Below are 12,889 nucleotides of genomic sequence, written 5' to 3' on the forward strand. Positions count from 1 at the left end.
TGAGGGGAAGAAATAGAGAGACAAGAAAGCAGGAACATTCTCAGTGTGGGAAAGACAAAACAAGGAAATGGTGGATTAGGAGGTCATGGAAACACCAGTATCTGGAGCAGAAAGTTGTTAGGTGAGCACAACAGAACAGAAGAGCCTTCTGAATGTTTTCTTCTGATGCCAAGATTCTTTCACGTGTTTCAAGATGAACACCTTCCATGAATATTGAATGTTCTCACTTGTTTTCTTTTTTCTTTTTTTTGTCAGAGACTCGTTTACAAACCTTTTAAAGGTCATGGTGCCAAATGCAACTCAGTGTAGCCATCTGTTCAGGACAGCTAGCATGGTCTCCTGAAAGAAAGAGTTTCCACTGGTGGTGGCTGATGGTGCAGATGGCTGCACTTTCCTCCTTGTAGAGAAACTTGGGAGGCCACTTGTGTCATCCTTACTAGCACACTTGGAATTTCAAACTTTGTGCTGTCTATGTTTAGTGGCCAAGCCTGTTGAACCAATATCTCGGGTAAGTAAAACCTTTCTGTCCCATTCAGGAGTGAAGAATCACCCACATGAGTGTGCCTTTACTTCAGAAACAGCCATTTCTCAGACAGCGGGTAAATCTAGGTTCATTTTTTAAAGAAATTGCTAAACGGTTCTCTAAGGTGATTGCACAATTTGGTCTACCCCCACAGCCCACCAAAGCATTTCAGCTGCTCCACATCCTTGCCAACATTTGGTGTCATCAGTCTTTTTAATTTTAGTCATGCTGGTGACTATGAAATGGTACCTCTAAGTTCCTGTTTTTCATTTCCTTGATGTCTAATGATGTCAAGCATTTTTTCATGTGCTAAGTAAAAATGTTTTCATTTTTATTTCTTCTTTTGTGAAGTGTCTTTTCATCTTTAGTCCATTTTCACCTAGGTTGTTTTCTTTTTATTATAGATTTGTAGTTCTTTATATGTTTTGGCTAAAGATCTTTTGTCAAATATATGCATTGTGAATACTTTTTCCAGTCTAAAGATTGTTCATTTTCTTGGTAGTGCTTTTTGATGAACAAAAGCTTTTACAGTTGATGAAGCCTGGTTTATCCATTTTTTTCTTTTGTGATCTAAGAAATCTTTGCCTGTCTCCAAGTGACAAGGATATTTCCTTATGCTTTCTTTTTATGACCCATCTTGAATTAATTTTTCATATAGATGATATAGAGGTCTACAATTTTCTTTAAAAATATAGTTGTTCAGTTGTTCTCTTGTCTTCAAAGCAGCCTGCTGGGATTTTGTTTGGGGATATGTTGAAACTGTAGATCAATTTTGAGAGAAACTTAGTCCATTTTGGTATTATGTAGTAGAAAGAACTCAGACTTCAGTGTCAGACACAGTGTGAGTTGAATCCCGGTTCTGTGATTTTTTGATAAATTCCCTCAAATAAGTGACTTGAGCCTCAGTTTCTGAGGAAATGAAAAAGGGGATAACTTTAGTACTCAGGATTGTTGAGAGGGTTGGATGATATGTTTTTAAAAGTTCCATTATAGTGCCTGGCCCAAGTTGGGCATGACTAACTGGTCTTGGTCATTATTACTACTGTTGTTACAGCTTACCCATGCCTAGTTAACAGGAACACAAATGACAGACACATGCCTCTTGGCAAGTGTTAACTAGGAGGCAAAGATCCAGCTACTTCTGTTTCTTTGATACTTTTTTACATTCCAGTCTAGCTTAGAACTTTTTAGGCATCTTTGAGAGATTTAGCATAGTCTTTTTTCATTAGGTCCTCCCTTATGTTATAGCAGCCACCCCCATGGGTAAAGGGGTGGCTTTAACCCCAGGAGGAGTCCCTGACTCAGAGAGCCCAGACAAAGGAGAGAGCAGTGATGAAAGGCCCTTGCAGAAGCACACCTTAGAACATCATTTGGGTAGAGTGGGAGCTGGGAGGGGAACAAATACCCTTGAACTTCACAGCTTGCCTTACAGCAAAGTCCACATAGGTCACTGAAAACTCAGAAAATTGAGAACTTGAGATTATATTGTGTAAATTGTGACACTTGAATCATTCGTCTCTCTCTACCTTCCAGCACTAAATCATTCTGTGGCCTCCCTAGCATGGGTAGATGAGGTTCAGTGGTTGACCACTAGGGGATCCTGCCTATCTCCTGGGCCCCTCTGGGGGTAGCCCCCATTGCAGGAGGAGAGAAGGAGAAGGAATATGGTCATCTGGAGGGTGCTGTCAAAACCTTCCCTCTCTTCCCGCCTGACCTACAAGATAGACTTTGAGATTTAATTCATCAAATTAAGCCTGGAGAGAAAGGATACACCATTCCTGTGTTCCTGGAGAAGAAGGATAAATCAAGGCTCAGGAAAATCACTTGCTTCTAGGCCATCCAGCACAGTAGATGCTAATCTGTAGGAAGGAGAGTTTCTGTTTATCCTAAACAAGGGAAGCACACAGATTTCAAATGAAAAGCTGTGCTCCATAAACAGTGTGACTCTTTCTGGTGGCCAGTTAGCGACTTTTTTCTCTGCTTTTTCCAGGAATTTGAGAACTTTATTGTCAAGCTTGGAGATGCACGTTTTGTTCTTGTGGCTCGGGCTCCATAATGCATACCCAGTAGGTCAAAGAAGTCCCAAAAGAGGTGAATGCTGCTTCTGCCCACCTACTCCAAGTTGTGATTGGAAGTGTAAGCATTCTCACTGGCCCCAAGAAGTCAAATTGGTGGCCGACTTGAAAACCATGGAGTGACCTCCTGGGTTAAGGGCTTCCTCCCCCTATCTGTCTTTCTCTGTCCAGTTACTTTTTCTATAGGGTTTATTGCAGCAGTCACCCCAACTACTAGGCACTCCACCGTCATATAAAATGAAGGCATCTGTTAGCAAACGACAAAGCAACAGAAAAGGCTGCCACTTTGGGATCACTTCATTCATTTGTAACCCAGACCAGTTACTATAGACACTATTGATATTCAAGTGAGATTACTGTGGCCTCTTGGAATTGGCAGGTGATCAGGATCAGTCAAACACCATCCCAGAAGTGCCTAAGAAACTAATCTAAGAGAGAACAATAGGTGCTGCATCTTGGAATCTGGTACAAGTCATGAGCGGTGTGACAAGGACTGCAAACAGTTCTTGTGATCCTTTCTGAGGCAGACCCAGATAAGGCACACACTATGAGACTCTCGTGGCAGGATGACTTGATGAGACATAAGAGAAACTTTAAGAGGTAATTAGCTTGCAATTGTTTAGCTTGATGAAAAAACTCATCCTTAGTTTAATGGATGCCTGTCTTTTTGCTTGTTGTAACTTAATAAAAGCCCAGGGGAGCGCTGACTTGGTGCTTAGTCTCCAGAGGAAGTCTAAGCCCTCTGCATTAAATGTCATTCTGACTCAGTTTCTCATTTTTGTGGTCCGCGACTATAACAAAATAGCCTCAATAAACATGAAATATTTAAAAATACATAATATATATATATATATATACATATAAATTAATTTCACCAAATAAGTGCAAGACCTTTACACTGAAAATCAAATCCACTGCTGGGAAAAATTAAAGGACCTCCAAATGAACAGAGCAATATATCTTGATTGATTTTCTATAAAGACCTTTGTATCCTGTTTATGATGGGCAACCCCAGTTACATAGTCATCTCATATTCCATTATCAGTTGCTCAGTCTCAACTACAAACAAATAACATGCCTGGAATATCTTTTTGAAAGATAAATGTTTCTGTGCTAAAAATGATATAGCCCCAATTAAAAACCAGAGGCCTGTGCTGAGACCATGAATTATAGCTTTCCTATAATTCCATAAAGTATCTTTTTCTATCTTGGATACTGCTTGCCACATGGAATCTGCTGGGTTATATAAATCAAACAGCTGGGTAGCTGGTACCAGAACTTGTTGCAGAGCTGTGTTTTGCTCTGGGTCCTACTCAATACTGACAGCTGCATGAGTCACCCATAAATGGGTCATGCCCAGCACGGAAAACAGTGTGGGGATGAGCCTCTGGCAGAGCCCACTTTCCTGGTGTGCCTGAGTGCCTGGGACACACCAGCCTCTGGCGACCAAGGGAAGATGTTTTGAAGCTAGCCCAAGGACTTCTAAAGGGCATACTTTGAGCTAAGACAGAGCCAAAAACATGGGTTCATGGTAAATTGGAGGGTAGGAGTTTTCTTTGGTATAAAATCTGTAGAACTGGCCAGACTGGAGATAGGAACTATGGTCTTCCTTACCCCTCACTTTCCTTTTAGCTGGTGTCTGGGAATCTTTTGAAGGACACCAGGCTATTAATTCTGCATCTCATGACTCCAGCATTGAGGTAAAATAGTCTTTAATGTCTTTTGCTTCTATCTAAAAGAGAATGTGAAACAGAAAACTCCATCATAGGATTTATGGAATTATAGGAAAGCTATAATTCATGGTCTCAGCATAGGCCTCTGGTTCTTAATTGAGGCTATATCATCTTTAGCATAGAACCATTTATCTTTCAAAAAGATACTCCAGGTATGTTATCCATTACCTAAAAGATACAACTGGAGATGGAGCTTCTCATAGGACTTTATTCAATCCACCTTTAAAAAATAGTTTAGGGATTTTTGACCAACTTCAAGGGAAGATGTAGTTTAAAGATAATAGAGCTTAATGGCACAGCCAGGGAATTTGCCCAGGTTTTTGGAATGAATGATTGTTCTCTCATACTCAGTAGTGGTGTTCTTAATATCTAGGAGAATCCCTGTCACTCAATTAGAAGCTCAAAAGGTTGTTTCTCTTGACTGGTCCTTAGTATTAACATAATTAAGATTGGTATTATAGAAATAGTATTAATGGAAATGAAACAAAAGCTTTCATTTCTTTTGAAATACTGAAACTGCTTTCCTGACACAAACTACAAACTAGCAGAAAGATGATGTGATTTGTGTATTTCTGAAAATCCTAGAATGGGCTCTTGCTCATGCCTACCCACCCTGAATGACCATCTCTGGGCATGCCTTCCTGGAAGCTCATTCTTATATTTATGAAACAAACAGCAAAGGCAGGTCAACTGAGGTGTGAGGCAGAGGGGAACATGGAATGACCAAGGGCTAAGTTTTATGTAACACTTGTTTACCTCAGGCTGCACCAGATTGGAGGTTAACTTCTGAATCATTCTAGCAGCTTCAAATTATTTCTCTGGCATCACCTCCATCCATAATGCAGACTTCTAGTCCTCAAACTACTCCCTCCCTCAACTTTCAGCATTTGCCATTTATGTCCTCTTCTGCCCTGGATTTCTGCCCTCTTCAAGATCCCTGTCCTTGAGGCTTGGCTGAAACTCCCTTCTAATGCAATAGCTCTGGTCTTCCCCATCAAGTTTGAAAAATACCTCCTGGCATCAACTGTATGGTGACCCTGAGGCAGGCACTGATACCAGGTTATTTGCCCCTTCACTATGTCCTCTCCTAGATTCTTGTTTCTAGATATAAGTGCTTTCTTCCCAGATGGCAGCTCAGTACCTAGAGATGCAAATAGGTTCCTGCAGGCTTGCTTATGGGTCAGGAATGTCTGAGTTCTAAGTTGAGCAAAGCTCATGCTGAAACAGAACCTTCATGACAAATGCATTTATGCCTGAAGGAATTCTAACACTACATGGAAGCTCCAACCTTCTCTTCCTAGAGCTGTGTCCTGGAGTCAACTTCTACCTACCATGTTTCTGGTTCCTGTAAGGGACCATAAACTAATAAAGAGCCGAAATCCAGTGCTAGAACTGATTTGTTATTTATTATCCACTTATGTGCACACCACTGTGCCAACATTTCTTCTGATCTAGTGATTTCTTTAGTACACCATGCCTCTATAAAGCCACTGTTAAAATTTAACAGTGTCTTCCGAGGATGAAGTTCACTGAAAGGACTAAGCAAAGAGAAGCTCATCATACTGACATGGAGGTCGTTGGTCATGGGACAAAACTTTTCAGTGGAGAATTGCTACAGGCCAAGGATTTGGGCAGTCAGCCACTGTCTCTGATGCCTAGGCTGGATATTACCAAGTTACCAAGGCAGAGGAACTGATAAAGCTTTCTTCTGCTCACTGCCTGGTTTCCTGTTTCCCTACCCTTCCTCTTCTGGATTGTCTCCCCAACACTCCATCAACTTCAGACCCTCTCTCTATTCTCATCTTTACACCATTTAAGTTGTATATTGTTCTTAGGTGGAAGCCATTATCTAAGGATGGGCCAGATGTCTCAGATTTGTCAAGATCATGGTCATAATATGACACATCCACTTATGTGCACACCACTGTGCCAACATTTCTTCTGATCTAGTGATTTCTTTAGTACACCATGCCTCTATAAAGAACATAGTACTCTGAACAAAAAACTGAATACCAAGTCAAAAAGTGTTTTGAGTCTAATTGGGTTGAAAAATAAAAAATACATGTGTTTGCATAAAGGCATATGCAGACCCTAAGTTTAGCAAAACAGACTATCGAAACATTTATTAGACTCTGCCCCCCTTGCTTCTACTCTCCATATATGTATATTCTATGCCTCACCTAAATCTTAGCTCCAGCTCAGCAAAACTTCCACCTATACCCCTGGGTCAGTTGATCAATAGCATTTTACATAAGGAGTTGACAACATTGGATAGACACGTTCTGGAATATATAAGACTTCTTATATGTGAATATCACCTTTCATCATAGATTACTTACTCCTTCTGTTCTTAATTCTGAAAATTGGAAGCTGAGATCACAATCTGTCACTGAGATGACTTTGCACCTTTGAATTCAGAGGACACCTCATGAGTTTGGGAATAGTGTTTGCAGAAGCTACCTTACAGAAGCATTGAATCCAAATAATTTTACCTGAAAGAAATTGCCTAGCCTACCGTTCTAATTTATCAGTCGGAGGACAATGGTTTCTTACCTTTTTCAGAGTGCTTTGGGAAACTACTGAAAGTTATATACCTTTGACTCCCTTAAAATGCATACATGCAAAATTTGCTAACAATTCAAGGGTTCATGTCCCCTCTCCTCCACTGTGGTTTATCTATGGACCCAGATTCAAAACTGCTGGTCTAAATCATTCCACTGGTTGATTTAGACATTTTCTTCCAAGTGGGCATTTTCAAGGCTTTTGAAATAGCAACTATATTCATCTCTTTATAGAAAAAGCAAGGTAGAAGTCCAAGATAAACACAAGAGTGGGTTCTGACGCAGTCTGGTAAAACATTTAACCATTTATTAACTGTATCTTTAGGTACATTTTGTACCTTTTAAAATGTATTTACCACTTCATGGTCATAATATGAACTTTGCTGCACTTAAATAAATGATTGACAGATGACAGTAAAGGAGCCAAGGTTTTAATACATACATGGACTATTGGAGCAAGTGGTGTGTAGAAACATAAGGACAAGAATACATCCTAAAAGAGACCTTAATCAACAGCAGTGTCGCCTTGCTTCCTTTTAAAAAATCAACTATCCTCAACTCTCAGTCCACCAGGTAAATGTCTCTTCGCATGAATGGCCCTCCCCATGGAGGGAAAGGTTCCAGTGTCACACTTCTGGGAATTGTTTACAGACTCTCACTGGCAGATCCAGGTCGAAGAAAGCTCCTTTTCACAAACAACTCTCATCTTTCCCAACAGGATCAGGTGCACCTCTTATAGATGGTGTGGGTAGGAGGGCCTACTAGCAGCCTTGCTGCTGACCCATAGTCATTATAAATGCAGGAGGACTGCTCATGGGCTTATCCAGGGGCAAACCCTGGTTACATGTTGTGGTTTAAGAGCCTACTAAAATATAATCCTATTTCTTTCTGACTTCAGAACCCACTGAGAGATTACACATTGGAGTCAGATAAAGATATCAAAATGCCACCTTCACTACTGACATAGCTGGTCAGAGAACATGACATTTGACCTGAAGCCAACAAGGCTTGCTGATACTTACCCTTGCCTTTTAATCAGATGACTTATCCACCCAGTTTTGCAACAATGGACAACCACAGGGGTTTCTCCACCTTGAGGCATGTCTTCTTTGGAATGGCAAGACTGCAGAAATCTTTTTATCTCACTATGGGATATCTGTTGGCAAATACAAGATTGTCCTCTCTTCTTTGTTTTCTAGATCCATCACTCTTCCTAGAGCAGACTATCTACTGTTAGCTGTCTAAAGTAGGATTTCACTCCCTTGGCACTATTGGCATTTTGGGCTATGTAATTCTTTGTGGTGGGGGCTGTCCTGTGCATTGTAGATGTCCAGCAGTATCCCTGGCCTCTAGCTATTAGAAGCTTGTAGCTTTCCTCAGTTGTGACAATAAAAAATTTCTCCAGATATTGCTAACTGTCTTCTAGAGGGCAAAATTGCCCCCACTTGAGATCGCTGGTTTTGAGTAAAGTCAGTGTAATATTCTCTGGGTTCAGAGGCTTGGGCCTGAATCAAGCAACCTCCTGAACCAGGAACCCTGCACGGGAATGAAAGATCTGTCGCCAGAGTACCAGGCTGAGGGTGAGAGTAGGGGAATGACTTTTTAAAATCCCCATAAAATCACTGAGACTTGGAATTGTGTGTGTGGCTTTTCCTAATTGGCACAAATGTGCAATAGGCTAACTGCAACCCTATTTATAGGCAGTTCTAAAGGAACCTGACAAGTTATGTATAGGTTCCTCCTCGACTTTTTCTGTGCCTCCATATCCTGGCTTGATCTAATATTTTACTTGATTGTTAATCAGCTATTGAGAGAGGTATGTTAAAGTCTCCTACTGTGGTTGTGAATTTTTCTGTTTTTCCTTTTAAGTCTGTCAATGTTGGCTTTATATATTTTGAAGTTATATTATATAGTGTGTACACAGATTGAGGACTGTGTTTATCATAAGGTAATGTCCTATTTTTATCTCTAGTAACACTGTTTGCTTTAAATTCTACTTTGTTGGTAATAGACATAGCTACATAAGTTTCTTTTGCCTTAATGCTTAGGTGAAATACTTTTTCCATCTTTCAAATTTCAAACTTTGAAGTGTCTGTGTCCTTATATTTAAGGTGTGTCGTTTGAAAGGAAAAATTAAATTAATTAAGTTAAATTGCATATAAACTTTTAAAGACAACTAGTTTGATAATCTTAGCCTTTTAGCACTCCTGCCAGGCTCTGCTGACTTCTTCAAAGGTCAAAGGCAGGCCCCGTTGTCTCCTGCCCTGCATGCAGCAGATGTTGATGTAACCATTGGGCCACATCAGAGGCAGGCTTTCCTTCTAGCCAGTGCACCTGGGCCCATGTGTCTGCTTTATCATTCCCTGGGGATGCCAAAGGCAAATGGCCTGTCACATGATATAATGTAAACGTTTTAGTCTGACCAGAGGCCCATAAGTCTTGCTATAGCTCTTGCTTCCAAGGAGGTTGGTGAGCAACCAACCAGTTATTATGGTACCATGTTGGCAGCCACAGAGTCAATCCTCAATAGACAGCTCAGTGCAGACAACTAGGAGGGAGGGCTAATGGGTGATTAAGAGCCATACTGCCCACAACTCTGCCTTTTGACTGCTCTTCCCCTCACCATCTTCCATCCATATCATCTCAGTCTTCTTAGGCAAAGCTACAGCCCTCCATTTCAGGGGCTGCCTGTGGCTGGAGCCCTCTGTATATTATGCATCTCCAAATATAGGAGCTCTTCCTTCCCAATAAGGGCTCTCTGCTACTGGCTGTAAAGCAAATTCTTCCTTTCTTTCACTGGTATACATCACTGCCCCCAACAAGCACTCAAATTCTTCACTCAAGGGACTAGTAGAGAGGGTGCTACACTGCTGGAGGTATGCACCTCACTTGGCTAGTATAGGCATCTGTGCCATGCCACTCCACAGCTTTTGGGTCTAGAATCGTACCCACCTCACAATGGGATAGGTGGTTCTAACCTGTACTGGGACCATTCTGGTGATGGCCTGGCTCTATAGCCAGCAAGGGATGGTACATGGCAGCCAATTGTTTCTCTTTTAAAGTTTACCATACTTCTGCTCCTTTCCAGAGTTGCAATCAAAATCCAATAGGTTGGCAAGTTCATTCAAGCCACTGCCAGAGACCCCAGCCATAATCATCTTTGGTCGCATGAACATCTAATTCATAGGACCTTGATGAGTCTATCACACTCAAGGCCTGCATGGCCTTGACTGTCCGTTTTGCAGTGGTAAAAGCAGATGTACATGTCTCATCCTGGTCCCACCTGAAGCCTTTTTGTACCAAACAGTATAAAGGCTTCCAAATTTGTGCCAAGTGGATGTCTCCAGCAGCCTAAAAGACCCAAAAACTCTTGTAATAATGCCACAGTTGTAAGGGTATGGAAGACTGTCATTTATCTATGACTGCTTCTGGAATAACTTTAGTCTTACCCTACCAGATGACCCCCAAGAATTTGATTGACAAACCGGGTCCCTGAACCTTGGTGCTGTTCACAGCCCATCCTTTCTCCTGTAGATGTTGCAGCAGTCTAGAAACTGTCCCTTCTAGATCTGAAAGAGAATCAGACATGATCATATCAATACACTGGTACAGCTACACCATTGGCAGTTTTTCCCATGCTGCCAAGTTCTGGGCTACAAATCCATGACAAATGGTGGGGCTGTGGAGGTATCCCTGTGGAAGGACAATGAGAGTCCATTGCTGTCCTTCCCATGTGAAGGCAAACTGTTCCTGACTTTCTTGTGTTATATCAGTGGAAAAGAAGGCATTATTAGCAAGATCCACAACATAATGATATGTCCCTAGTTCATGACTGAGGGTGTCTATAAGGCCTGCAATAGAGGGGATGGCAGCATGCATATGACTTTATTCAGTTCTCTGTAATCCACATAAACCAGGAGCCATCTGACTTCTTTCCTGGCCACACTGGGGAATTAAAAGGACTATGGGTGGGCTTTATAATACCCATCTTCCCCAGTTTCTGGAGGGTTCCTTCAATTTCTTGATGCCCTCCAGGCAATTTGTATTGCTTGGTATTAGTCACCTGCCAAGGCACAGGCAAAGCTACGGGTGCGTGGTTAGCATGTCCCCTCAGAACTATCTTCACCACATGTATCCTCAGTCTGAATTCATCTGCAGTGGCCTGCAACCATGGGCCCTGCAGGATATCTATCCCCAAAATATATTCAGGGATGGGAGAGATATACACAGTATACTCCTTTGGGGGTAGGCACCCTACTCTCAATGTGATTTGGGCTTGTTTCACTCTGATAGCCTTACTCTGGATACATCTATAACAGTGGGGGTCCCAGGAAACCACTCAGGAGTGCTATAAATCAGTAAACATTCAACTCCTGTGTCTACCAGAGCCAGGATAAATTTTACATTCACTGTGGACCAATGAATTGATATTTTAACATGTGGCTTCCAGTCCCCACCTGATCCCCCAAAGCAGATGTCTTTACTCTCTCCTCAGTTTAACTATCACCTAATTTCTTCCTGTGAAGGTCCAGGTGATGCAGGCTCACCCTCCAGCAGCAAGTCCTATAGGCACATAGGCCAGGCTTGTGGCTTTGTCTCTGGCTTTTGTTTCTTGGTCCTTACCTTAGTCAGTGGCCAAAACTGCTCCTCCTGCTTCAATTATTGCCACAGCTTCAGTAAGATTCTGTTTGACTTCCCATCCATTTGTCTTTATCTGTTCCTGCCCTTATCAAATTAACCCACATCTGGGTCCTTATGACCTTCATGGGGCCCTTTAGACCCTTCCTTTCAGTAGCAGACTGCACTCCCTTCTGTGCACACATTGTTTCAGCCTCCTCCAAATCTGCCACAGTATGGGTAACTGCATTTATGGGCTTCCCTAAGTGAGGGGCAAGTATGGCCGCTAAGGGCCCAAAGAGAGATGAGGGAGGTGTTTGCAGCACCATGTCCCTCATTTCTGCCATAAACAGCTCCTATTCTGGCCCATAACTTACTGGGTTATAAATGGCATTTTCTAACTCCCATAACACCTGTTGGAGCTTGGCATATGTCTGCCATTTAGCAGGGAAAGAGAGGCCATACAGTGTTAAGTGTGGCCATTACCCAATCAAGAAGTTAATGTTTCTCTGAATGAAAAACTTTCTGCAGTCTCTGCCACAAGGCAGGATGAGTTGTCAGTGAACCAACTTTTCCATCTCTGATCCAGACAGAATGATCCCATCCACACCTACATCCCAAAGGTCCCAGGCTGATATCAACTTTGAGGGTTTCTTCTGAAACTGGGAACTCAAATCCAGTGGCTTGGCCTGAGTGTGGGGTGGAGAATAGAGTGCTGCACGACCTGGGGAGGGGGCTGTACCTCTCCTGGAGGAATCTGCAGTTGGTGCATCTTTATTTTCTTGACTATAATCAGGTGGGATTTCAATAGAGGAGGGGTTGGTTCCTCTGGCACCACCTCTACCTCCTTGTTCTACCCCAGCTCCTCCACATTTCCATGGCTTATGGCAGCTCTCTCATTCCACAGAGTGCCTGCTCTGCTACATCCTTTACCTTTTCCACAGGGCTTCAGGATGACACTATGTCAGTCTTCAACAGCTCTCTTATCTTCTCCTCAATACCTTGCAGCTGCCATTTTCATGCATCTGTATATCCTTTCTCTTGCCACAGGAGTATATCCTTTTCCTTCATGGCCTTTGCCTCTTCCACAATGCTTTGCAGTACCACTGTCTCATGCTGCAAAGAATCTTTCACCTCTGCCACAGTACCTCACAGCTCACATTCTTATGCTTACCCCATAATCCCCTTCTCCCACCCTCCCCACCTGCCCTCCCTGACGCCTCCCCTTTGGTAACTGCTAGTCCCTTCTTGGAGTCTGTGAGTCTGTTGCTATTTTGTTCCTTCAGTTTTGCTTCATTGTTATACTCCACAAATGAGGGAAATCATTTGGTACCTGTCTTTCTTTGCCTGGCTTATTTCACTGAACATAATACCCTCTAG

At 42.2% G+C, this 12,889-nt stretch overlaps 1 protein-coding gene across 1 annotated transcript in view; it reads left to right on the forward strand.

Moving 5' to 3' along the window:
- LMBRD2 (LMBR1 domain containing 2) overlaps positions 1-4,197 on the forward strand; it is a 67,445-nt gene extending 63,248 nt beyond the window's left edge. The window contains exons 20-22 of the mRNA XM_057495808.1: positions 256-508; positions 678-754; positions 2,514-4,197. Of these exons, the coding sequence (XP_057351791.1) occupies positions 256-309 (54 nt within the window). The 3' untranslated portion in view covers positions 310-508; positions 678-754; positions 2,514-4,197. The remainder of the gene's footprint in view (positions 1-255; positions 509-677; positions 755-2,513) is intronic.
- The last annotated feature ends 8,692 nt before the right edge of the window (positions 4,198-12,889 follow it).

Source organism: Manis pentadactyla, chromosome 2, assembly GCF_030020395.1.
Source record: "Manis pentadactyla isolate mManPen7 chromosome 2, mManPen7.hap1, whole genome shotgun sequence".
NCBI lineage: Eukaryota > Metazoa > Chordata > Mammalia > Pholidota > Manidae > Manis > Manis pentadactyla.